This window comes from Mustela putorius, unplaced genomic scaffold, assembly GCF_011764305.1.
Source record: "Mustela putorius furo isolate JIRA1106 unplaced genomic scaffold, ASM1176430v1.1 tig00000127_pilon_pilon_pilon, whole genome shotgun sequence".
NCBI classification, from domain to species: domain Eukaryota; kingdom Metazoa; phylum Chordata; class Mammalia; order Carnivora; family Mustelidae; genus Mustela; species Mustela putorius.
In genome coordinates this window covers 10,752,661-10,776,329 of record NW_025421288.1, presented here as the reverse complement: position 1 = coordinate 10,776,329, position 23,669 = coordinate 10,752,661, and the positions used below count along the sequence as shown (strand labels likewise).

At 53.1% G+C, this 23,669-nt stretch overlaps 3 protein-coding genes across 18 annotated transcripts in view; 1 reads left to right on the top strand and 2 right to left on the bottom strand.

Moving 5' to 3' along the window:
* Positions 1-6,836, bottom strand: part of MUS81 (MUS81 structure-specific endonuclease subunit) — a 10,425-nt gene extending 3,589 nt beyond the window's left edge. For 3 of the 8 annotated variants that reach the window (XR_001176114.2, XR_006601982.1, XR_001176113.2), the window contains exons 1-14: positions 6,822-6,836; positions 4,290-4,482; positions 4,042-4,171; positions 3,729-3,811; positions 3,080-3,178; positions 2,863-2,931; positions 2,613-2,698; positions 1,933-2,073; positions 1,646-1,741; positions 1,427-1,548; positions 1,228-1,325; positions 574-690; positions 380-475; positions 72-88 (exon numbers count right to left, since the gene is read on the bottom strand). Coding sequence is in view for 5 of the 8 variants with exons in the window: in XM_004770015.3 (XP_004770072.1) it covers positions 72-200; positions 380-475; positions 574-690; positions 1,228-1,325; positions 1,427-1,548; positions 1,646-1,741; positions 1,933-2,073; positions 2,613-2,698; positions 2,863-2,931; positions 3,080-3,178; positions 3,729-3,811; positions 4,042-4,171; positions 4,290-4,424 (1,401 nt within the window). In the remaining 3 variants the exon portion in view is untranslated. Of the gene's footprint in view, positions 1-71; positions 201-379; positions 476-573; positions 691-1,227; positions 1,326-1,426; positions 1,549-1,645; positions 1,742-1,932; positions 2,074-2,612; positions 2,699-2,862; positions 2,932-3,079; positions 3,179-3,728; positions 3,812-4,041; positions 4,192-4,289; positions 4,483-5,828; positions 5,954-6,821 lie in introns of those variants that run through there. The other 5 variants (XM_045065109.1, XM_004770015.3, XM_045065099.1 and 2 more) reach the window with 5 other exon arrangements.
* Positions 4,999-10,468, top strand: CFL1 (cofilin 1). Of its 2 annotated transcripts, none has more exons than XM_013044594.2 (5): positions 4,999-5,027; positions 6,826-7,036; positions 9,149-9,456; positions 9,679-9,755; positions 9,972-10,468. In XM_013044594.2, exons 1-5 carry the CDS (start codon positions 5,014-5,016, stop codon positions 10,082-10,084), a joined length of 723 nt encoding a protein of 240 aa, XP_012900048.1. In that variant the 5' UTR covers positions 4,999-5,013; the 3' UTR covers positions 10,085-10,468. The 2 variants fall into 2 exon arrangements, with proteins under 2 accessions (XP_012900048.1, XP_004770070.2); XM_004770013.3 differs by lacking the exon at positions 4,999-5,027 and adding an exon at positions 6,571-6,614.
* SNX32 (sorting nexin 32) lies at positions 10,446-23,669 on the bottom strand. Of its 8 annotated transcripts, none has more exons than XM_004770008.3 (13): positions 23,500-23,669; positions 15,817-15,924; positions 15,311-15,421; positions 15,044-15,165; positions 14,744-14,867; positions 14,473-14,577; positions 14,174-14,279; positions 13,925-14,000; positions 13,641-13,680; positions 12,782-12,868; positions 12,504-12,663; positions 12,338-12,423; positions 10,446-11,098 (listed from the first exon to the last, which is right to left on the bottom strand). In XM_004770008.3, the coding sequence occupies exons 1-13, from the start codon at positions 23,533-23,535 to the stop codon at positions 10,964-10,966; spliced, it is 1,296 nt and encodes a 431-aa protein (XP_004770065.1). In that variant the 5' UTR covers positions 23,536-23,669; the 3' UTR covers positions 10,446-10,963. The 8 variants fall into 8 exon arrangements, with proteins under 8 accessions (XP_004770065.1, XP_012900042.1, XP_004770061.1 ...); XM_013044588.2 differs by having other exon boundaries at positions 10,980-11,098; positions 12,338-12,452; XM_004770004.3 differs by lacking the exon at positions 10,446-11,098 and adding an exon at positions 11,119-11,885.

Genomic DNA, 23,669 nt, shown 5'->3' with positions numbered 1-23,669 from the left:
GGAGCGGGGAGGACCGTGTCAGGAGTGGCCTGGGGCTGGGCCACATGAGGAGGAGTGGGCCGAGGCAGTACCTTGTTCTTGATGGCACCTGCGTTGAAGTCACTGAAGGTGAGGAGTGAGCACAGAGGATTTGGGGAGGGCCCCGGCCTTGATTCAGAGGCCTCGGAGGCTCCCCAGGGGCGACTGCTGAGGGTACGGCCCTGAGGGGAGAGGGAAGTGAGGCCCGGCCAGCTCTAGGGGACCCCCCCCCGGCCAGTCCTTGCCCAATCCTAGGCCTCAATGGGCCAGCCCGAACACCAGGCATCTTGCTCACTTCACTTCCTCAGGGGAGCCCAGGGCCCAAGTACTTGGGGGGACAGGGACAGGGGCAACCGCTCACCTGGTACAGTCTCTGGAGGCCCCGGGTCAACAGGGCCAGGTAGGCAGCCGATTCCTTGAGGTCTGCTGTGCGCTTCACAAAGAAGCCATCGATGACCTGGAAGAGAGGAGCCCACCCAGGAGAGGAAGGGGCTTCCCTGCTGGAGCCGCGGACTATGGGGTCCCCGCCAACCTGGCCTGGCCCTCCGGGCTCACCTGAGTGTTGGTGACAGCCTGCAGCAGCGTGCTCTCGGGAAGGCTGAGGTGGCCCGCCGAGCCATACTCCTCTACCAGGTACACTCGGTGGCCCAGGCCACAGCGCTTTAACCGGAACTGGGGAGGGAGACAAGATGGGGGGGGGGTCAGGTGCCAGCTGTCAATCATGTCACACTCAAAATCGTCACCAGTCCACCTCTTTGTCTTCCCTAGCTTTTCTGCCTGTCTCGGGGCCTCCACCTTTGCTCACGCTGTTACCGTTGTCAGGAAGAGCCTCCCATCATCTCTGAATGACGGGCATTCTCCCACGCTCTCGGTCCACACACGGCCTCTCTGTGCGACCAGCCCAGCAGCCAGTACCCAGACTGAGCCGCTTTGCTTCCACTCCTGGAGGTCTGGGTCTTGTTTATCCTGGACCGTGGGCGCTGGCCGCCCAAGGGCTCTGGAATATGTCCCTCAGTCCAGCCCAGTCACCCTGCGCCCCTACTGTGTGCCCACAGGGGCCCGAGAGCTCTGATCTTGGAGCTGGCTGGGTGCATCTCTAATGGGGGTAATGGCTATGGGAGCTCTGCCTTGAAGCCAGACACCCCTGGGCTTCGGAGGGGCCCTGGAGCCGAGAGGGAATGGGGGGCACGGCGAGGCCGTTCTAGGAACCTTCTGCTCACGGAAGCGGCCATCAATGATGCTGCTACACAAGTCATCCAGCCGCTTGCGCTCCACGATGTGGTCCAGGACGAGCTCCCCGGGTCTTGCTGCCAGGAGACCAAGAAGGGTTCCGGAGGCTCATATCCCCGCACACCCCGACCCCTCAGGGCCCTGCCTCGGATACCTGCCCTTCGGTCCACACCCCTACCTGGGTCTCTGGGCCTGGTCTCTTGAGCCACCCACACGAAGTCCCCGACGTGCAGCTTGCGCACCATGTAGGGCACACGCAGACGCTGTAGCTCGAGGAGCAGCTGTGGCCTGTGCCCCGCCCTGGAGTTGTGAGACAGGCGGCCTAGATTAGGGCGGGCCCCTGCCACCCCCTCCCCCAGCATCGCCTCCTTTGCTCCTCCGCCCCCAGCCCCCTCACCCCTTGGCTTCGCCGGTGTCCACACACAACAGCACCCTGTACTCTCCAGGCTCGAGCTCCAGGGGTGGCTGCTGGACACTCCCTTCACTGGCGCCACTACAAGGGGGAGGGGGGCGTCGGCGTGCCTGAGGCCAGGACACCGGCGCCAGGCAGCCCCCCCACACCGCCACCCCCCCGCAACCAAGTGGGTGCGGCAGCTCAGCTGGAGATGATGGGGAGAGGGCTGGCCTTGTTTCTGGGAGACTCTGCCACCCCCTAGGGCCCCCCCCCTTCCCCCTCCTCCTCACAGTTCAGCAGAGGCCGTTCCTGGCACTTCTGGCTCCTCCCCAGGGGGCTCCTCTGGCCTGATAGGACTGTCCAGTGAGCTCAGGCCCTCTGACTCAGCCAGCTTCCGGGCGAGCTCCAGACCCTCCGCCGTCAGCGAGTACCTGATGAACACAGATCTCCCTTCTTCACTCACACCTGGCCCGTCCTCCTGCCTGCCCCCAGCCTGGCTGGTCCCACCAGCCCTGGCGACCCCTGCCCAAGCAAGTCACTCCCCGGGCTGTGTTCTCATTCCTCAGATAGCCTTCTTGGGACCTGCCCAGGGACGTCTCTCGGTCTACAACAAGCACATCTCAGACACCCTGTCCCTCCTCTCCAGAGTGCTGCCTTGCATCTCTCCCCCACTAAATTCTAAGACGTGTCCAAATGCTGGGTCCTCAGCAAAGGCGTTCCGCTCTTCCAGTAAAACCTGTGGCACCCTCTCCTCCCCGCTGCCTAGTGCCTGGTCTCTCGGGTCCTCTTGGTACTCCCACGATACGGGCTCCTGCAAGTAAGGCCCTCCTTTCCCACACCCAACTCAACAGCACAAGGCCTGCGATTTGCTGGGTGACGGCAGTGCCCCGCTCAGAACTTCATCCATGTTCCCCCCTCGCCCCCCAACGCCCAACACACACCTCCTGTCTCCCCCTGTAGTCGACCCCACCTGGCTGGCCGGTGTGTCCTAAGAACGAGGTTTCTGTGCAGGAGGGAGCGGAGGGCTGGCCAGGGTCGAGTACTCCCAGGGGCCACCTGTCCATAGGGGAAGAGAGACCCTTAGAAAGCTCCTGGCGGTACCATAAGTCCACCTCCCTGGGCCCCAAGCCACCGCCTGCTCCCAAGAAGGGAAGTCCCTGGTGGGCTTAGGGTCTAACCCATTGCCACTCAGCTCCATCCTTTCCCTGCTCAGGGCTCACCCTGGGGGCTTTCTGGGTACACCCCTGCAGCAGCTCCTCCTTGGCTAGGAAGCCGTGGCCACTAGGATTCTGTAATCAAGGCAGAAATGTAATCCAGATAAGTGCTAGGCGCTAGGGTGCTAAGATAGGTAGGTGCAGTACTAGGGCCAACCTCCTCCAGGAGCCTCAGGCCCCAGTGCCTGGGTGCTCCTGCCTCCCGGGCCAGCCACGGGCTCACCAGGTGCTCCCTGTAGAGCAGCAGTAGGATCTCGCGGGCGCCTGAGTGCCGAGCCGGCCAGTAGCTGCCTGAGCCTCCTGCTTTGGGCTGGGCTGGAAGCTGAAAGAATCACTGTGGCTTTGAACATGGAAACCAATCAGCCATTGTGGACTGCATCCCTGGCAGGGCCGAGGTTCAGGCCCTGTCTCAGCAGGCTACATGGGCCCGAATGAATCCCTCAGCTGCCCCTCAGTTTCCCTGTCTGGAAATTGGGTCAGATGATGGGAGGACTTGTAAGGCTGGGATGAGATGGTGGAAAGGTTGGAGCCGGGGGTGGGGGGGGTGGGTGGGCGTGTAATCTGTCTGACCCAGCCTCAGTTTTACCATTGGCTGGGGAACAGAGATGGTAAGGCAAGAAAACCAATAATAGCAATCGTCATGACTTACTGGGCTTGGCCTAAATAGTCTGATTCTGGAACTCTCACCTGACTCCATTATCATTCAGTATTTCCAGCTACAGAGAAGAGAACTAAGCACCAGAGTAAGTCATTTGCCAAAGGCCAGGCATCACTGGTGACAGAGGTGGACCCAGGCCTGAAGTTCCCCCAGCCAGACAATCTAACTCCTGGTGCTCCCACTTTCCTTTTCACTCCCCTTGCCCACGTCTCACTGGCATGGAAGCATCCTGGACTGTGGCAAAGGGTCCTTCCCGGGCTGGACTCTTATCTCCAGATGAAGTCGGGGCATGGTCACCTGCAGCAACGGAAGAGAGTCAATGCCAGGGAACCCAGCAGGAGAGAAGGTCTGGGACGCTGCCAGCTCATGTAGCAGGCGAGAGGGGTGAGGTTCTGCTAGCCAGCTACTAACCTGAGGTCAAACAGCAACTTGGACATGAGTGGAGAACCTGAAGCTAACCCAGGTGGTTACGGAGCCTACGCCTAGGGGAGGCTCAGGGGACCACCGGCCCTGACTCTAGCGCTTACCGCCGGATGCTTCGTGCTGCTGCAGCCGCTGGTCCAGCATATGGCAGAGTCTGTCTCCGAAGTGCTGCAGGATCTTAGCTTCCTTGCCGCTGCGCAGAGGCAGTGGGTACCGCCGGAGCGAGCGCAGCGCCTGGCCGGGGCAGGGGTACCCTACCGGGTCAAGGCGGGCCTGGCTGTCTGGCTCCGCCCGCACCTGCCCGCACCTGCCCGCACCAGCCCGCACCTGTCCGCCTCGAGCCCGGACCCACCTTTTGAAACACGAATTGCGTGCGGCGGCCCCTACTGGCTGCCTCGTCCCGCCATTCGGTTAGCCAGCGTACGAAGAGCGGGTTGGGGCAAACGGGCAGCGGGCGTTTCCGGCCCAAGCGGACCGGCGCTGCCATGAGCCTCAGGGAGGGTCCTCTGGCGCCTCGCGCAGACCCGACCGGGACGCCGCCAGTTCTGGAGACGGGATTCGAACACCTGACTCGGGAGGGTGAGGGCGGGACCTCTCCAATCACGTGGCCCCATGCGGGGCACTAACTAGAGAAGAGCCTCCTGCTGCCCTCCCCGCCCCCGCACTACTCTAAGCGCTCGGTGCCCAGCGCTTTCTCTGCGGCCTTTCACCCCCTCGCCCCTCCCGTCCCAAACCAGTCAAAGGACGGGCCCCACCCATACCCTCCCGCCCCCAGCCTTGTCCCTCCCCTTCCTCCCAACCCAGTTCCGAGAGCTGGGGTGGCGGGGTGGGGGGGCGGGGTGTCCTCTTTGTGCGGAGACAGAAAGGCCGACAGCGCCCCGGTGTGGCTGGGAGGGCTGGCTGGGGGTGGTGCTTAACACCGAGGAACCTGAGGCTGTCAAGTTTCAGTCCCACCTTTGCCGGGGATGCTGGAGAGGGACTGAGCTTCTGAAAAGCCCAAGAGGTGGGGGCCGGGGCGGGGTGCAAATGAGTGCAGGTATATTTATAGGACGGACATCCAGAAAGCAGTACTGGGGATGAAGATACAAAGGTAATGTAGGAGGAGCTAAGGACCCTCCGAAGAAAACGAGATCCCCAGGGGGGGGTGGGGGGAGCGAGGCGTGGAGATCTAGCAGTGGAGGAGGGGAGCGAAGTCGGGGACATTCAGGGAAAGCCAAAGCTAGGAGGACGGAGGGGAACAGAGGACAAGTAGAAGGGGGACATATAGGAGGTGCTGGGCCTCAAGGCGGGGGAAGGGGGCGGCCCGAGATGGGTACGTGGTTAGATTCAGGGGAGCAGACTGGAGGTAAGAGCCAGAACGAAGGTTGAAAGGGAGAACACATAGGTCATTTTTGTGACTCATTGGAGGCGGGAGACCCTTAAGGAGGTTTATGTTTAGGATTATGCAGAAGGGTCCCAAGTTGAGGGACAGGTACGGCTCGAGGATCTCTCCAGGGAGTTAAGTTCTCCCCCAGCTGTTTTACGGAAGTCGCGAGGAGCTGGGGTCAGGCCTTCGAGGAGTGGAGAAGCGGGCACCACAGCCCCAGGCCCGCCCCTTCAGACTCCGCCCAACCGCGAACCCGGCTCCCCCCACCCTCCCAGCCAGCTCCGAACTCTCGCCTCCCTCCCGAGGCTGCCTTATAAGGAGCCTCCGTCGGGCGTTCGGGTTGGCCCCACCCCCTCTAGTCTCTTGTCCTAATAAGGACATCTAGGGCATCCCGTGGCTAGGGGCGGGCGGGAGCGTGTCTCCAGGGTAACTCCGAAGTCTCTGTGTCCCCCTCCTCGTTACTCTTGGAAACTCCGAGGCTTGAAAAAAGTGGAGACAGTCTCCTTTTCTGGCAGGGTCGCTTACCGGGCTGGGGATCGGGCGGCGGCCTCCACCTGGGGCTCCCGGGAACTCGGTTGGTGGGCGGTGCAGCGGGATGTCCCTGACTACAATCCCCGGCATGCCCTGCGAGGTGCCCCACTCCCGGTCTTGAAGACCAGGCTTCCAGCTCTTCATTAACACTCTTTATTCGGCTGATGGGATCGATACCCTTAGTTACCCTGTTTGCCACTCTGTAGTCTTTCCGCAGAGCCTAAGACTAAGGCCTAAGGTCGTCGTTCGAGGCCAACGAAAACTTCCCGTAGTCCCCACCCGTTTCTTTTTTTGAAACTCAGGCTAATACAGAGCTGTGTCTTAATTTTTCCGGGTTTTAAGTTAACTGTATGCCTAGCTTACCACTCGAGAACGTGATGCAAATCTGGTTTAATATATGTTTTCTTTTCACTCTCTCTAGTAAAAGGCACACGATCTTTAAATTGATCGCACGATCCCCTGCCCTTCTCCCTTTGTTTCGTTAACTTGCCAGACGTCTTTAAAACAAGGACAAAGCTTTATTTTCAAAGACTTCCTTGTAGCCTTTCTCTTGTGTGTTTTCTCTTATTCTAATTTTATTTAAGTTGCATATGGCCTTTTCTCAGGAGACCAGTGGGTTTGCATATAAAAGGTGCATATGGAGGTTGACGACGCTTTACACTTGCGATTCTCCTTGCTGTATCTAGGACAGGATTCCAGGCCAATAAACAGTTGCTTCAATTTAGAAAATTTCAGACCATAACCTGCCAAGATGGATTTTAGGAAACAGTTCCGCCGCAGGTAACGAGCGGCGGGGTCGAGAGCTCATTTTCGGGTCACATTACCTAGCGCGGGGGGCCTTTGCTCAGCGGAGCGTTTCTTGGAAAAATTCGACCAATGGGCGCGCTCTCCGTGCCATAACCCCAGTCCCTCTCGGCGGTCTCGGACTACGTTTCCCAGCATGTAATGTGGCGCTGGGAGGCCGGCTGGCGAAAAAGACTCTCTTACCCAGTGAGCCCGAGGACGGCGCAGGACCCTCGGACTTCATTTCCCGTCGGCCCGTGGGGGGAGCGCCGGAAGCCCGCCCCGCCCCTCATTGTGCGGCTCATACTAAACGGAAGGGGCCGGGAGAGGCCGCGTTCAGTCGGATCCCGGCAGCAGCTGCAGCGGCTCTCATCTCTCCTGACTCTCCTTGCTATCTCCTTTTCGCTTCCGGAAACATGGTGAGCAGCAGGCCATGGCGACTGAGGGGAGGCGGCTGCGAATCGGTCGTCCGCGCGCGGGGGAGGGAACGGTGGAGCGACGTCGGCACCCCCTCCCCCCAGCGCCCCGGGCGGGATGAGGGTCTCGGGCTGAGGGGCGGGCGGTGTTGGGACGCGCGTGCGCGCCCGCGGACGCTGGGGAGGGCTGGCTCGGCCGTCGTTCGCGCGCCCCCTGGACTCCCTTCCCCTCCCCCACCGCTCTGCTGCGCCCGCGCGGACACCGGCTGTGGGGGAGGGGGTTCCGCGGCGCGCGCGCGCGCCTGCCCCTCGCGGAGCAGCCGCTGGCGCGCGCTGAACCAAGTCGGTTCACGGGGTCGCGCGTTCGACGGGAGCACGCGACGTCGGAACCCGGCCCGGGGGCGGCGAAGGAAAAGCGCGCGAGCGGTCTCGGCGCGCGCGCCCCACCCAAGGGCTGTTCCTGTCTTCGCGTCACCCTCCCTCGGCTGGCGGGTCTGTAGAGAGCAGGTGGCAGGGATGTCTGCGCCCAGGAGGGGCGGGGGCGGAGGGCCAAGGGGATGCGGGGGCGGAGGGGTCCGGGTGCTGACGCTGGGGATTAGGGGCTTGCGCCGCGCGACCCGGAGCCACGGGTTTGCACCGCGGAGATCACGGCCCTGCGTGGGAGCCCACAAAGCCATCTGGGTTCTCCGCTCTGTACATTCGGCAGAGGCTGGAACGGCACGGTCCGCCGGCGCGTGCGCACACGCTCAGGCCCCGCCGCTGGGCCCGAAGCCCTGGACAAGCGGGGCCTTCGTCTTTCCCGGATGGGGCCTGAGGGTGGAGCCGAGTTTAGGGAAGTGACCCAGGCAGGCACCGCCCGGAAACCACCCCGCCCCCTGTGTTCGGCCCCAGGGCTACGAGAACTGAAGGTTGTGTAACTTGTCCAGGCTCCGGCCGGCTGCGGAGGGGGCTGATAGGCCTGTCGGAAAAGGCGATTCCTCGGGGTTGAGGCCCTGGGGGTGCTCCTGCCTTCGGGTACTGCTTTCTCCCGGAGGGGGCCTGGCCGGGCGAGCGCTTTTCCCCGCCTACTCCGGAAGCGGCTGGTCACGTGGCCGGCTTCCTCTGCAGTTCCGGGCGCGGGGGGCGCAGCAGATTTCACTGTGGACAGCAGCTCCCCTCCAGGCTAGGGTGCCCCCCCCCCAACACGACCCAGAGTAGACGTTTAAAGAGCTCTTGGGGACCGCGGGTATTTGGTTTTGACCTGCTAACTTATGTCAAGCGATCTTCGGGTCCTACATTTTCCCCGGAGGACGGGGAGTTAATGGGTTAGTGTTTTAATTAGGGACTGTGATTCTTGCTTTGGTTGAAGATGATCCCAGCAAAGAGGATGGTTTGTGAACAACTGCACTACTAGTTCTGATGGACTTAACGAGAACTGTTAAACTCATTGGTGTCCTGTCTACCATTGTTGGGGGGTCCTCGTTCTCTCTCCAGAAGAGGTGGCTCTAACCTGGGTGCCTGGGTCTCCCTTTCCTGTCTGTGAAGTTTTGAGTCAGGACTATTATCGAAAAGCTGAGATGGAGTACTGTAAGAAAGGAGCCTGTAGATTCTTTTAATTCTGGGCTCACGTCAAAGCCGAGGTTCTGCTGCTTACAGGTTCTTGGTTTCTGGACTATAAGATGTTGGGTGAGGAGGAGTGATGTTGAATTAGATGATAAAAGGTTTCTTGTAGGGCTGCCGTTCTGTTGTCTCATTTGGTCCTTGGACGGTGGCTTTGTGACACTTGTCTTGGGAAGGAGTAATGATCTCTTAGTTGAGGACTTGTTGGTATCTGAGGTAGATCTCTTAAGATTGCAAAGGAGATCTTAAGATCTTTTTAGGGGGAGTCCCAAAGTCTTTCCTTTTTTTTTTTTTTTAAAGATTTTATTTATTTACTTGACAGAGATCACAAGTAGGCAGAGAGGCAGGTAGAGGAAGGGAAGCAGGCTCCCTGCTGAGCAGGAAGTGGGATGCTGGGCTCCATCCCAGGACTCTGGGATCATGACCTGAGCTGAAGGCAGAGGCTTTAACCCACTGAGCCACCCAGGTGCCCCCCAAAGTCTTTACTTTCTGAAGTGTATGTGGCTCATCCCCTAGGCCTCCGGCGTGGCGGTCTCTGATGGCGTCATCAAAGTGTTCAATGACATGAAGGTGCGCAAGTCCTCGACACCAGAGGAAGTGAAGAAGCGCAAGAAGGCGGTGCTCTTCTGCCTGAGCGAGGACAAGAAGAACATCATCTTGGAGGAGGGCAAGGAGATCCTGGTGGGTGATGTGGGCCAGACTGTAGATGACCCGTACGCCACCTTTGTCAAGATGCTGCCAGACAAGGACTGCCGCTATGCCCTCTACGACGCAACCTATGAGACCAAGGAGAGCAAGAAGGAGGACCTGGTGTTTATCTTCTGGTGAGCTTCCCTGCAGGCGCTTCTTTCTGTGGCCTCCCTAGCTCTGGCTCACCCTGCTTTCTCAGCATGGGGACCTCTGTGTGTTGGGGGGGGGCTTGTAACAAACACTGGTCAGTAGGGAACTTGAGCAAAGCCCGAGTGCTTGAAGTCCCCTCTCACTTGAGGGTACTTCCAGACTTGGAGAGAGAAGTTTGTTGCATATTCTCTGTTGTTTCCCTCCAGGGCACCTGAGTCTGCACCCCTCAAGAGCAAAATGATTTATGCCAGCTCCAAGGATGCCATCAAGAAAAAGCTGACGGGTAAGGGCCAGCATGGATGCCATGTATCTTTTCATCCAGGCTTTGGCTGCAGAGCAGGGTGAAAGGCATGGTATATGAGATGCCTCTCCCCTCCTCTTCCCTGCCTGCTGGAAGGTAACCTTGTCCCTTCCATCTGTTCTGATTGGCTCCTTCCCAGCCCCAACTTCCCCTCCCCCTACGCATCCTGCTCACAGATGCTCCCTTTCTTCCTCACAGGGATCAAGCATGAATTACAAGCAAACTGCTACGAGGAGGTCAAGGACCGCTGCACCCTGGCAGAGAAACTGGGGGGCAGTACCGTCATCTCCCTGGAGGGCAAGCCTTTGTGAGCCCCCTCCAGCCCCCTGCCTGGAGCATCTGGCAGCCCCAGACCCTGCCCATGGGGGTTGCAGTCTGCCCCCTTCCTGCCAGACCGGAGGGGCTGGGGGGATCCCAGCAGGGGGAGGGCAATCCCTTCACCCCAGTTGCCAAACAGCCCCCCTCACCCCCTGGACCTTCCTCTTCCCTCTATTCCCTGACGGTTCTGGCCTTCCCAAACCGCTTTTGATCTTCTGATTCCTCTTGGGTTGAAGCAGACCAAGTTCCCCCCAGGCACCCCAGTTTGGGGGGGGGCCTGTATTTTTTTTAACGACACCCCAATTCCCCACCTGTTCCTCCCTTTTCCCATGCTGCCAACTTCTAACCGCAATAGTGACTCCGTGCTTGTCTGTTTAGTTCTGTGTATAAATGGAATGTTGTGGAGATGACCCCTCCTTGCGCCGCCTGGTTCCCCTCCCCTTTTCCCCTGGTCTTGGCCACCTGTGGAAGCAGGACCAGTAAGGGACCTTCAATTAAAAAAAAAAAAACAACACACACACAACAATAAAAAGGCTCACTAATGGGATGTTTGTTTCAGGGTTGGGGCCCAAGGGACCTTGCTGGGGAAGGTATGCTGAGATAATGAGCAGTGTCTCTTCTCTAGACCCAGCCTCCAGCCACCCCCTTCATTTGGTCGCAGCACCTGGCTGAGCTGTCCTCTGACAGTTCTCACTCATAGGGGGTATCACTGGTTGGGCCCAAACTGACTGTTGGGGACTTCAATGAACTGGGGTGTGTCTGCTGCCGTCTGCAGGAGCCCTTCGGGCAGAATGGCCTTCATACCTGAACACTCTCCTGTAGCCTCTTCCCTGGGTGGGCAGCCGGGCAGTGAGGCCTATTCAACCCCAGGCTCAGGCCTGCCTAGTGTGGGCTGTGAGATTGCGAGTTACAAAGTGCCTCTTGAGCTGTTCTGTCTTCAAGGTTCTCTCTGGTTTTCCTCTGACTTGGATGGCTGACTCATCTATGAGGGCTGGGTTCAGTGGCTGCTGTGAGTCAGAAGCCAAGTTGAGCATTTAGCCTTCTGGAGATGTGACTGGAGTCCGGGGTGGGGCCAGACCAGGTGGATCCCGGGACTTCAGACCCAAGTCTCCTGGGCCCCACCTCCCTGTGTTTAACCAAGAGGGTGTTGGCTGGAGCCCCAAGCCTTTTGCTAGCATTGCTGCAGGCTCTCTGATATGTACTTTGGGTTTTCACCAGCCTGGGAGGTAAAGGTATCCTATAAATCTCACCCTAAGGGTGGGAATGCAGGCTTATTACATGCACACACACACCCAAACTGGGGGGAAAAGGAAAAAGCCTGTTAAAGCTGGTTCCTTAGTTCTCTGGAGTTTGCCAGTGTCTCTTCAAGTGGGAAGCAGGAAGGGTAGTTACTTTTGGCACTGGTGGGGGTGGGGTGGGGTGCCCAGGGTCTGGTGTCCATAGTGCCCTGGTTACATTCCTGGTGGGCCCTGGAGCTGTGGGAAGTAAGGACTAAGCAGGCTTCCTTGCTACAAAAAGCAAGCTTTTATTTGTGAACAGGCTGGAGACAAATGAACTCGGGGTGGGGGGGTTGGGGGGAGGGAAGATTGGAGACGGGGTGGGCCGGGGCTGTCCCCCAGACTCCCAGGAGTGGAGGGAGGTCCAGACCCCTGGCCTCCCTGAGGTCGGGGTTCTTACCTGTGGCCAAGTATGGTACCCATGATGCCCTAGCTTCCTCTTGCAGGACCTGGCCCTTTTGGGTGGGAGTGGGGCATGGGCTTGCCCTGGGAGATCGTGGGGCCTGGCTAGTGGTTGCTGTGGTGGGGGAGGTGGTAGGTTGAGGGAAAGGGGGGGGGGGACTCTTGCCACTAAAGGCCCTGAAGTAGGCTGTAGCTGCTCTAAGGCTCCCCCTTGAGGGCGATAAGGGTGTTCCGGAGAAGCAGGGTGCTGGCCTGCATAGGAGAGAGGACCTTGATGTCCCCCACCACTGCCACCCTGCTTCATGATAGAAGGGGCGTTCTTCCCACACTTGTAAGTCCTACCCCCTCCCTCTTTGCATTCTTGTCCTCAGCAACAACAGCTGCCGTTTATTGAGGGCATATTAATGATGGGAAGGGAAGGGTCCTGGTCCAAGATGAAACGACCCCGAAAGTCCACGGGGGGCTCCCAGACCACCTGCCCCCAATACATGCTTGCCAGTACTTGGTAAGAACCTAGAGGTCTGGGAGGGAGGTGGCAAGAGAGCACAGTGAGGGTGGAGGGCTCACCTTGGCGTGTTTGAGCTCCAGCTCTGCCAGCTCTATGAGGTTCTTGCGGAAGGAGGAGACGCGGCGGGACTTGAAATCCATGAGCTCTGGAGGGAAGGGAGGAAAAATGGGGACCCTGGCAGAGTAGGAAGCCCAGTGGCAGGGCCTCTGGGGCCATGGGGCTTACCCTGCTTGGCTGAGTCAGAGAGGCGTTCAAAGCGTTGGCAGCACAGCTGCTGGTGGCTCTCGGCAGTCCGCACCTCCCGGTTCCTAGTGCGTGCCTTGTCCAGTGCCTTGTTGGCGTTCTCATAGTCAGCCAGGGCTCGCAGCCGCCGGTACAGCAGGTCCTGGGGCCAGCAGGGGCACAGGATCGTCGATGCCCATGGCCTCGTCTGCCTGCCCTCCCCTGTTGGTCCAGTCCTGCTGTCCTCCAGCCCCAACATTTGTGCTGGGGACATATCTTACCTTGGCTGCCTGTGAGTCTCGCATGTAGTATCTCAGCATGTCTGATAGCTTGAGGTCCTCATCAGATGCCACTCGGCCCTCCAGCTTCTGTATCAGGAAGTTTGGAGGCTGGGGAGGGAGCTTGCAGAGGAGCAGCTAAGGGATGAGGTGCTGCTGCTCCTCTCAACAGCCAACAGAGTCACTTGATGACCACTCCAGGTCAAACCCTGATGTTCAGGGGAGCAGGCCAGGGAAAACTTGACTGAGGAGTGGCATCTGATCCGGATCTTGGGGGCTGAGTAGGAATCAGACAACAGCCAAAGGCTCTGCAGGTGTGCAAGCCTCGTACGTGTTCAGGGAACCATGAGGTCAGTGGCAGTGCTCAGATGGCAGTGGCTGGATCCCAAAGGCCTAAAAAGCAAACTAAGGACTTTGGGCTTTGTGTTTGGGGCAGTTTCTGGAAGGGCAGGGTCCCCGAAGGTCCCTGTGCAGGGAGGAGATATGATCCAGCAGAGTCTTAGAAAGACTGGCACACTGCCGTTGACTCTTGGAGGAGAGTTCAGGAAGTGTGTGTCTGGGGCAGGATGCTGGCAATGCGGGGCAACCTCCCAGAGGCACGTGGCCCATCCTTGTACATGGCTTGCCAGGCCTGCTTCCCAGCCCCACCACCCCACGCACACTTCAGACCAGATCCCTGTCTGCTCTCCAGCTCATTAAACTAGGGTTTGACTGAGGGTGAGTCCAGGGTATCACTGGCCCAAGTTATCACCAAATGTTCCGAAATGATCCTCGAGCTTTGTCCTTTTCTAGGAGGAGGCTATTTAGTCCCTGCAAAGGATCATTGATTGGGTGCCCTTCCAATACACAAGGCAGGACTCACCCTTAGTCGTTCAAAGAGCTCTGCCAATTTGAGGAAACTCCTAGGAGGCAGTGGGGAAGAGTTAGGGCAGGATTCTTAAGAGGGTGTTGCTTAAAGCCTCCCTGCCCTTAGCGCTGCCCTTGCAGATGCCCTGCAGTGGGGAAATCTCCCTGGCGTCTTTCCCAAATCCCAGCAGGAACTTCACCTCCCACCTACACTGATAGGGCGTTTCCACAGTGACCCCTCGCGGGCAGGCACGGTATTACAGGCATAGACGGGCAGGAAGGGCAAGAGGGAGTCCTCACGTCTTTAGCTGGTTGACTTCCTGTGTTCCCAGACTGTTCAGTGCAGCAGAGATAGGGATAAAATCGTCTGCCAGGCCTGTTGGGGAACAGCCCTCCATCAGACCCCCTCGGTCTGCACATCAAGCCCCAGCATCAGTGTTTGTGTCTTGGAGAGACACGGGATGTTTCCTGCTCTCTTCTCTCCCCATAGGGAGTAGGCATGCCAGGGGGAAGGGGCAGGGAACCCAGGGCCCCTTGGGCCCTGCGTACACTTGTGGGAGTGCATGACACGGTCTGCCCGCAGGCAGGCGTCCCGGATGCGGGTGTGGTACTCCAGCAGGAAGGTCCTCTCGTGCTCAAAGAAGTCATCCACCTCCTAAGAGAGCCAGACAGGAGCCGCTTACACTGAGTCAGCAGGAACATGGTGGCCATGGACTCGCAGGGGCAGCACGATTTCCCTCTAGGCTGTGCCCCACCGGTGGTTTCCCTCCCGCAGCCACCCTGGGCCTCAGTGTTTGCTGTGGACTTGAAGCCCTGGGTTGAATCCGCAGAGGGGTCCCAGGGGTCACCTTGAGCCCTGACATGCTGGTGATGAGGGCTTCATCTGCAGACTTCACGATATTCCTCAGAAATCCCCCAAGAAGCTCCTTCCTATTCTTTCCTCGGACACTCAGCTGAGGCACACAGGGGAGAGTATGGTGCTGGGGTGGGCGCTCGCACCTCGCACCCCAGGCTCACAAGTCACTCTTGGAGCTGATGAGAATGAGGCTTGAACCCACCTAACGCCCTCCCCGCCCAACCCCCAAGGGTGACCCAAGGGTGTGCTCTGGCTCAGCTCACATCCTGGCCATATTCCAAAAAGACAAAGAAGTTGTGGTCTCGACGCAGGGTCGGGTGGGCCGCAAGGCGTTGCAGAAAGACCTCGTGCATTGCAACTGTCTTCTTAAAGAGAGCTAGGTACTCCCTGCGGAAATCAGCAGGCAGCTCAAGGACCCTCCTTGGCTCTGATCATCCTGCCCCCTTCCCCTCAGGAGCCCTGGGGTCAGAGGTCAGGGTCTCTAACTAACCACAGGGGATGAAATCCGGGGACTCTCAGGACAGGGCTGGGCCTGGAGCTCAAGGAAAGGAGGTAGCACTCACGCCTCTAGCTCCTGCTTCATTTTGGCAAATTCTTCCCGCGTGATGGAGCTGTCCCCCTCACCCAACTTCTGCAGCTTTTCCCTCGAAGCCTCGAAGTCTGGCCTTGGAGGGGCTGGGGGAATCTGCTCGAAGGAGGGACAGAGTGGGCAGGTCTCTCATGGCTGAGAAGGCCATCACCCACCCCCAGAGGCATCGCTCAGTCTTCCATGCCCACCCAAGCACCCAGACCTGCCCCTCATGGCCCCAGCCCGCCCGGCCCTTCCTCACGATGAGGCCGGCGTACTCCTCGTTTTCCACATAGGCGTCGTGTAGCCAGATGAACTCCTCATGCTGTCGCACGACTGAGAACTCCGTCTGGGCGAAGTGAGGGAGGCAGCTCTGGAAGCCAGGAAGCATGTCTGAAGTGTCTCTCCTCCCCCCCAAACCCTGGACCTGCCGGGCATTCTGGGCACCCACTCTCGGGCTTCCCCAATCCCACATCCCAGGTGAGGCCCAAGGTGGGCCTCCGTGGCTCAGCCATCCATGATTTCCGTCGGGATGACGGACAGGGGATGGTTAGGACTTGGGGCCAGAGGCAAAAGGCAACTGGAGAGGAGGCAAGATGCCTGCTTTCTCGGAGAGGCAGGGGGCAGGAGTCAGGTTGAGGAACAGGGCCCAGAGTTGACGTTGGCATCTGGCCCTCACCCCCAAGGCAAGTGAGACCGAGGGAAGCGGGCTCCTCGAGCTCCCGAGGCCGCCGCTTCAACTCCCCTTCGCTCCTCTGGCAGCCTCACCTTGGTCTGAACGGTGAATTTCACCTTGTCGCGCTCGCTCACGGCATCAGAGATCTCCACCTGCAAGGTACTGTCTCCCTGCAGGTCCACTGATACGGAGGAGGGCTGCTGGGGAGGGGAGGTTTCTGACACGACTGACCACAGCCCCTGACCGCATCCTCACAGCGGACTCCGGGTCCTCCTGCACAGCCCGCCTCAGCAGCATTGCCTCTTCAATGCCCTGGGGTCACCAGCTAGAGGGATCCTGGGGAGTCACTGCTCGGGGTTCTACAATCACTACAACACTTTCCCACACTTCCTTCCTCAGAAGCAGGCCGGCTTCTCCCTGCTCTGCAGAGAGCACCAGAGAGGTGAAATAAGTTGTCCCAAATCAGCAGTGGCTGGGCCATATTTGAACCCAGTTTCTCAAATCCCAAACCCCAAGTGCTTTCTCAGCTACCAGCTCACCTCTTCCCCCGCTGGTTACTGAATTCAGGCATCCCAACCAGTGAGCCCCCAGACTACGAGTTCATTCTTGCATTGAGCTTTTCCACACACCATTATTAAACACCTACTCAGTCTATACCACTGTACCCAGTGAAGGAAGAAGCCACTGTACCTTCAAGCATGGCTCACCAGTACATAGACTGTCACGAGCCCACCGCTCATGTCCCCTCGCTCTCTACTGTTGGTAGTCATTTAGATTATTTCAAGGCTGGCCTATTATGGATAAAACTGCCTTGAACATTCTTCCATGTGTCTTCTATGGGGCAGGCATGTGTTTAAATCTTTCGCAGACACTACCAGTTTCTCAAGGTGATTGTACAAATTTATATTCCTGCCAGCATTGTATGAAAATTCCAGTGGCACCACACCCTTGCCAGTACTGAGAATTGTTAGTCTTTTTCATGTTAGCCATACTGGTGGGGGCAGGGTATTTGCGGATTGTGGCTTAACTTGTATTCCCTGGTGAGGAATGATGTTGAATACCATTTTATGTATCCATCACCTGTTTAGAGATCTTTTGTAAAGTGCCTATTCAAGTCTTGTGCCCCTCCCCTCCCTTCTCATAAAAATTGGATTGTCTTTTTCTCATTGATTTGTAGGGACTCTTTATATATCCTGGAGACAAGTCCTTTGTCAGTTACGTGTTGTCAGTAACTCCTCTTCTTTGGGTTGCCTTTTCTCTCTTAATGACCTATAATTTTACAAGCTCTTTTCTTTTATGATGCAGGATTTTTGCATACCCTTGAAGAAAATTTTGCCAACCCCCAGGTCATGAAGATATTCTCCTATTTTTTTTTCTTCTAGAAATTAATAGTGTAAGCTTTTATAATTAGGTCTATGATCCACCTTCACTTCACTTGTATACAATGTAAGGTATGGGTTATGACTCATTTTTGTCATATAACAGCCAGTCATTTTAGCACTATTTGTTAAAAAAAAAACCTAACTTTTGAGTATTGACTTGCTCTGGTACAAATCTTTTTTTGGTAGAAAATAAATTGACTTCATAAGTGTTATAGGTTTTGTACTATCTGTTCTGTTTCTCTGATCCATACATCTGTACTTTTGATATTTTCACACTGTCTTGATTACTGTAATTGACAAACTTGAAATCAGATAGAATTAACAAACATGTTCTTTTTCAAAATCATTCTGGCTATTATAGATTTTTGCATTTCTGTTTAGTTGTAGACTCAGCTTGTTAATTTACACCCAAAAAATTTGCCAGGATTTTGATTGAGATTAAATTGAATCTATAGGTCACTTTGGGAAGGATAGACATTTTTATAATTTTGAATCTTCCAATCCATCAACATGAAATATATTTCCAATTATTTAAATCTTCTTTAATGTTTCTCAGTAATGTTTTGTAGTGTTCTCTGTAAAGGGTTTGCACATCTTTGTTAGATTTATTCCTAGGTATTTTATGATTTTTTTTATTGTTGTTGCTATTTGAAATATTTCACTTTTTTAAATAGACTTTTTAAAAAAAGATTTTATTTATTTATTTGACAGACAGAGATCACAAGGAGGCAGAAAAGCAGGCAGAGAGAGGAGGGAAGCAGGCTACCTGCCAAGCAGAGAACCCAATGTGGGGCTCGATCCCAGGACCCTGGGATCATGACCTGAGCCGAAGGCAGGGGCTTTAACCCATTGAGCCACCCAGACGCCCCTATTTGAAATGTTTTTAAAAGATTCATTCCCTAGTTATTTATTGCTAGTATGTAGAAACACACAATTGATTTTTCTATATTTACTTTATGTCCAAGAACCTTGCTATATTTACTTACTACTTTAAATAGTTTGTAGATTATTTTGGGTTTCCTCCAGATAAAATCCTATAATATAAAATAATGACAGTTTTAGTTTTTCCTTTCCAAACTTTATACCTTTTATTTCTTTTTCTTGCTTTATTGCATTTGCTAGGACCTCTAGTACAATGCAGAAATGGTGATATGTGAGAAAGGAAATCCTTGACTTGTTCCTGATCTCAGAGGGAATGCATTTAAAATGTAATCCTGGGGCACCTGGGTGGCTCAGTGGGTTAAGCCTCTGCCTTTGGCTCAGGTCATGATCTCAGGGTCCTGGAATCAAGCCCCGCATTGAGCTCTCTGCTCAGCAGGGAGCTTGCTTCCCCCTCTCTCTCTGCCTGCCTCTCTACCTACTTGTAATCTCTTTCTCTCTAAAATAAATAAATAAATAAATAAAATCTTAAAAAAAAATCCTAAAAATGATTAATCCTGAATCAGATTAATGAGACTCCCTTCTATGCCTAGTTTGGTAAGATTTTTATCTACGTTTCCTCCCTTTATTGAGATATCAAATGGGTTTTCTTGTCATTCTGTAATGTCCTGAATTTCATTGATTGATCATCATATATTGTACCACCCTGCATTCCTGGAACAAGGCCTTCATCATGAAGTATTACCTTTTTGTTTTTTGGTTTCTTTTTTTTTTTTTTTTAAGATTTTATTTACTTATTTATTTGAGAGAGAGAGAGAGAGAGAGCCCATGCAAGCAAGTGATTGTGGGGAGAGGCAAAGGGAGGGGGACAAGCAGACTCTGTGCTGAGTGTGGAGTCCAATGCAGGGCTCAACGCCATGACCCTGAGATCATGACTTAAGCTGAAATCAAGAGCTGGATGCTTAACCAAGTGAGCTCCCCAGGTGCCCTGAAGTATCATATTTTTATATACTGCTTATTCAACTTGATGACATTTTGTTTGCGATTTTTCCATTTATGTTCACAAGACAAATTAAACTGTATTTTTCCTCTCTTTTAATGTTTTTGATAGGATTTTTTGTGGTAAAACATGCATAACACAAAATTTACCATTTTAACCATTTTAAAGTGTACAGTTTATTGATATTAAGGATATTCATGGTGTTGTTCAATTATCACCATCATGTACCTCTTCCTGACAGGTTTTTGTATTGAGGCTATATTGCCCTCCTAAAATAAGTTGAATTGTGCTTTCTATTTCTGTTTTTGGAATAACTTACATAAGAATGTTACTAGCTTTCCTTTAAGGCTTCAAACAATACACACGTGGAATTTTATTGCTTAGAGAGGTATTTTTAGAAAAGTTTTTAATTATAAATTTACTTCCTATAATAAATATAGGACTATTGAAATTCTCTACTTCTTGTTTCAGGTTTGGAAAGTTGCATTTTTTCAAGTACTTTGTCCATTTTGTTTAAATTCTCTCATTTGTTGGCATAAACTTTTTTTTAAATACTTTATTTATTAAAATTTTATTTATTTGAGAGAGAGCGGGAGAGAGAGAGAGAGAAAGATGAGTGGGGGGAGGGGCAGAGGCTGATGGAGAAGCAGGCTCCCCACTGAGCAGTGAGCCCCATGCGGGTCTCAATCCCAGGACCCTGGGATCAAGACCTGAGGCAAGGCAGACACTTAACCTTAATTGACTGAGCTACCCAGGTGGTGCCCCTCTTACTGTCTTTTTAATGACTGAAACATCTTTATCAATATGTACTTTATCATTCCTGATATTGGTAATTAATATTTTCTCCCTTCCTCCCTCTCAGTCTCGCTCTTTCTCTCTCTCATCAGTCTTTCTAAATGCTTATTATTTTTAAAATATTTTCAAAAAACTATTTTTGGCATTGTTGTATTTCTGTACATTTATATTTATCTTCTATTAATTGATTTCTGCTCTTTATTATTTCCTTCCTTTTACTTTCTTGGAGTTTAACTTGTTCTTCTTTTTCTAGTTTCTTAAGATTAAAATGTAGATCATTGTGATGCCTGGGTGCCTCAGTTGGTTAAGTCTCTGCCTTTGGATCAGATCATGATCCCACAGTCCTTCCTCAGATGGAGTCTCACCTTGGGCTCCTGGCTCAGCAGGGAGCCTGCTTCTCCCTCTGCCTGCCACTCCCCCTGCTTGTGCTCTCTCTCTCTGACAAATAAAATCTTTCAAAAACAAAACAAGGGGTGCCTGGGTGGCTCAGTGGGTTAAGCCTCTGCCTTTGGCTCAGGTCATGATCTCAGGGTCCTGGAATTGAGCCCTGCATTGAGCTCTCTGCTCAGCAGGGAGCCTGCTTCCCTCTCTCTCTCTGCCTGGCTCTCTGCCTACTTGTGATCTCTTCTGTCAAATAAATAAATAAAATCGTTTTTTAAAAAAACAAAAAAAGAAATGTAGATCACTGACTTTTTTCAATCTTTCTTTTTTTTCTAAAATATGCATTTGGAGGTATAAGTTTCCCCCCGGGGTACTTCTTCAGCTGTATCTCCAGTTTTGATTATCATATTTTCAAAACCATTTCTTTAAAAATTTTTCTAATTTTCATTGTCATTTCTTCTTTGACCTATGAGTTACTTAGAAGCACGTTGCTTACTTTCCAAGTATTTTGGAATCTAGTTATCTTTTTGCTTTGATTCCCCATTAATTCTACCAGGACAGAGATCTCATTCTATGATTTCAAAGTTTCAAAACTTGATACTTGCAATATAGCCCAACACATAATGTATTTTGGTGAATTTTTCAAGTGCACTCAAAAAGAATGTGTTTCCGCCAGCTGTTGGGTACAGAGCTTTAATTAAACCAATTAGATCAAATTGATTAATCATGGTATTTTATTATTTTATTTATTTATTTGACACATAGAGAGAGAGAGCACAAGCAGGGGGAGTTAGCAGGGAGGGGAGATGGAGAAGCAGGCTCCCCACTGGACAAGGAGCCCCAGGCGGGCTGGATCCCAGGACCCTGGTATCATGACCTGAGCCAAAGGTAGATGCTTAACTGACGGAGCCACCCAGGTGCCCCAATCATGGTATTTTTTTTTTAATTATGATATTTTAAATCTTCAAAATCCTTACTGATTTTTTTTTTGGTCTGCTTGTTCTACAGTTGAGAGAGTTGTGTTACACCTCTAGTTGTAATTGTGAGCTATTTCTCTTTCTAATTCTGTCATCTTTTCCTTTGCACATTTTGAAATGATGCTATTAGTTGCGTATAAATTTAGGATCTTTTTTTTTTTTAGAAAGTCAATTTATTTTCCTTTTAAAGATTTTATTTATTTATTTGACAGACAGAGATCACAAGTAGACAGAGGGGTGGGCAGAGAGAGAAGAGGAAGCAGGCTCCCTGCCGAGCAGAGAGCCCGATGCAGGGCTTGATCCCATGACCCTGGGATCATGACCTGAGCCGAAGGCAGAGGCTTTAACCCACCAAGCCACCCAGGTGCCCCAATTTAGGACTGTTATATCTTCCTGTTGAACTGACACTTTAACCATTAAAAAATGTCCCTCTTTATTTCTAATACTTCTTATCTCACAGTCTACTTCGTCTGAAATTAATATAGCTATGCCAGCATTCTTCTGGGTCCTTACAGTTAAAGTATGCCTCTTAAAAAAAAAAAGAGTTATTTATTTATTTTAGAGAGAGTATACATGTTGGGGGGGTACAGAGGGAGAGGAGAGAGCATCTTAAGCAGATTCCCTGCTGAGCATGGAGCCCAGAGCCATCCCACCATCCATGAAATCACAACCAGAGCTGAAATCAAGAGTCAGACACTTAACCGACTCAGACACCCAGGCACCCCTAAAAGTATGTGTCATTTGACAGAATATAGTTGTCTTTTAAAAATCCAATCTGAGGGGCGCCTGGGTGGTATCAGAATCTTGGTCTCAGCTCTGGTCTTGATCTGGGGTTGTGAGTTCAAGTCCCACTCTGGGCTCCATGTTGGGCATGAAGCCTATTTTTTTTTTTTTTAAATCCAATCTGAAAAAAAGTCCAGTCTCAATTTTTTTTTAAGTAACCTTACACTCCAGGTGGGGCTCCAAGTCTCAACCCTGAGATCAAAAGTTGTATGTTCTACCAACTGAACCAGCCAGGCACCCTCTGAATATGTTTTTAACTGGAGTGTTTGGTCTATTCATAATTACTATAATTATTAACATAAACTATAAACCTACTATCTTGCTTTTTGTTTTTTTTTCTTTTTCTCATCTTTTTTTTGTTGCTTTATTCTTTTTTTCCTTGTCTTCTGTTAGATTAGTCAAGTATTTTTATATTATTTCATTTTCTCTTCTATTATATTTTTATTTACATCTTCATTTAGTATTCTTTCCATTTCTTTCTATTTAAAGGAGACTCTTAGAGAAAGTAATGCTTATTCTAGAGGACAGGATCTAATACTGCACTTTCAGAGAGTCTGGTACCTACAAAGTTTGGGGATGGACCCATTGGTTTGATAGCCTAGTAAATATCCCATATGATAACAGTAACAACAACAAAACAACACCAACAACATAACAGCTAACACTTACACTTGAGCTTCCTATAGGCCAGGTACTGATCTAAGCATTTTATGTATATTAATTAATTTAGCCATGAATATGAACATAAACATTGAAATGGGTATTTTTTGCTCTATACTTTGTGTCTGTTAGCCCCCTCACCTCTCCAAACTCCCTTGAACCCCACTCCTCACTTGGCTTCTCTGATATCCCCAGGGCAGCCTTCCCCTTTGTCCAACTGCAACCTGCCCCCTCCACACACACACACACACACAATCTGACTCATTGGTACAATGGGGCCCTAAGTCTCCTGTCCCCTCCTGCTGCCTTAGTATCTCTGCTGTAGCCTGTACTGTTTGGTAACTGCTGAGGGAGATGGGATTTCAAGGATGGACCACAGCTACTCCATCCTTATCCTCGGCCACCGCCCACTATGCACACGCGTCCAGTTCTGAAAAGTGTGCACCTCTGTGAGCCCAATGATGCTCAATAACTATTTGTTGAATGAAGTCAAGAGGAAAAAATGAAGAATTAATGATCTTACGATTATATGAACACAGGTACACAAATGAAGCCGTTAGTGCTGTACTGGATCCCTCCCCCGCTCCCTTGGCAAAGGAGAAGGGTACTCTTCCCAACCCTGACATCCCTCCTTCCTCTTCTTCCCTATTAGGCCATAATCGTGAGCTGGTCCGGCGGAGGGGAGGAGTGGCAGTGACAGGTCCCTTTCCATCTGTCATGACAAAGGTAAACCCTGCCCCCTTTGCCATCCTCACCATGCCCCATGCAGGTGCCACAGTGGCGCCCCCCCCCCTTGCTCAGGTCTCTCTAGCTCACGCGTGCGCGCGAACACAGGCACACACGTCCCACTCCCTGATTGGGCATCACTGGGTATCGTGGAGTGAGGCGGGGGGGAGGGGATTCGCATCCTTTCTTTACCTTGCTCTCCTTCCCAGCCTCTTGCCGCCCTTCCATCACCCTTCTCCTTGGCCGCAGCACACAAGTATTCCGCGGCCGGCCACTGCCCGCGCGCTCCCGCAGCTTCGTCCCCCGGTAGCTCGCCCGAGGCACGGGACCCTACCAGCTGACACGCTCCCCTCCCTGCTAGG

Coding starts and splice junctions, on each gene's coding strand:
- CFL1 (XM_004770013.3), top strand. CDS start 6,586: ATGGATTTTAGGAAACAGTTCCGCCGCAG. Junction 7,037..9,148: donor TTTTCGCTTCCGGAAACATG/GTGAGCAGCAGG, acceptor CTCATCCCCTAG/GCCTCCGGCGTGGCGGTCTC. Junction 9,756..9,971: donor CATCAAGAAAAAGCTGACGG/GTAAGGGCCAGC, acceptor TCTTCCTCACAG/GGATCAAGCATGAATTACAA.
- SNX32 (XM_004770004.3), bottom strand. CDS start 23,535: ATGGAAGGGCGGCAAGAGGCTGGGAAGGAGAGCAAG. Junction 14,578..14,743: donor TTTTGGAATATGGCCAGGAT/GTGAGCTGAGCC, acceptor TGTGTGCCTCAG/CTGAGTGTCCGAGGAAAGAA. Junction 14,001..14,173: donor TGTCATGCACTCCCACAAGT/GTACGCAGGGCC, acceptor GTTCCCCAACAG/GCCTGGCAGACGATTTTATC.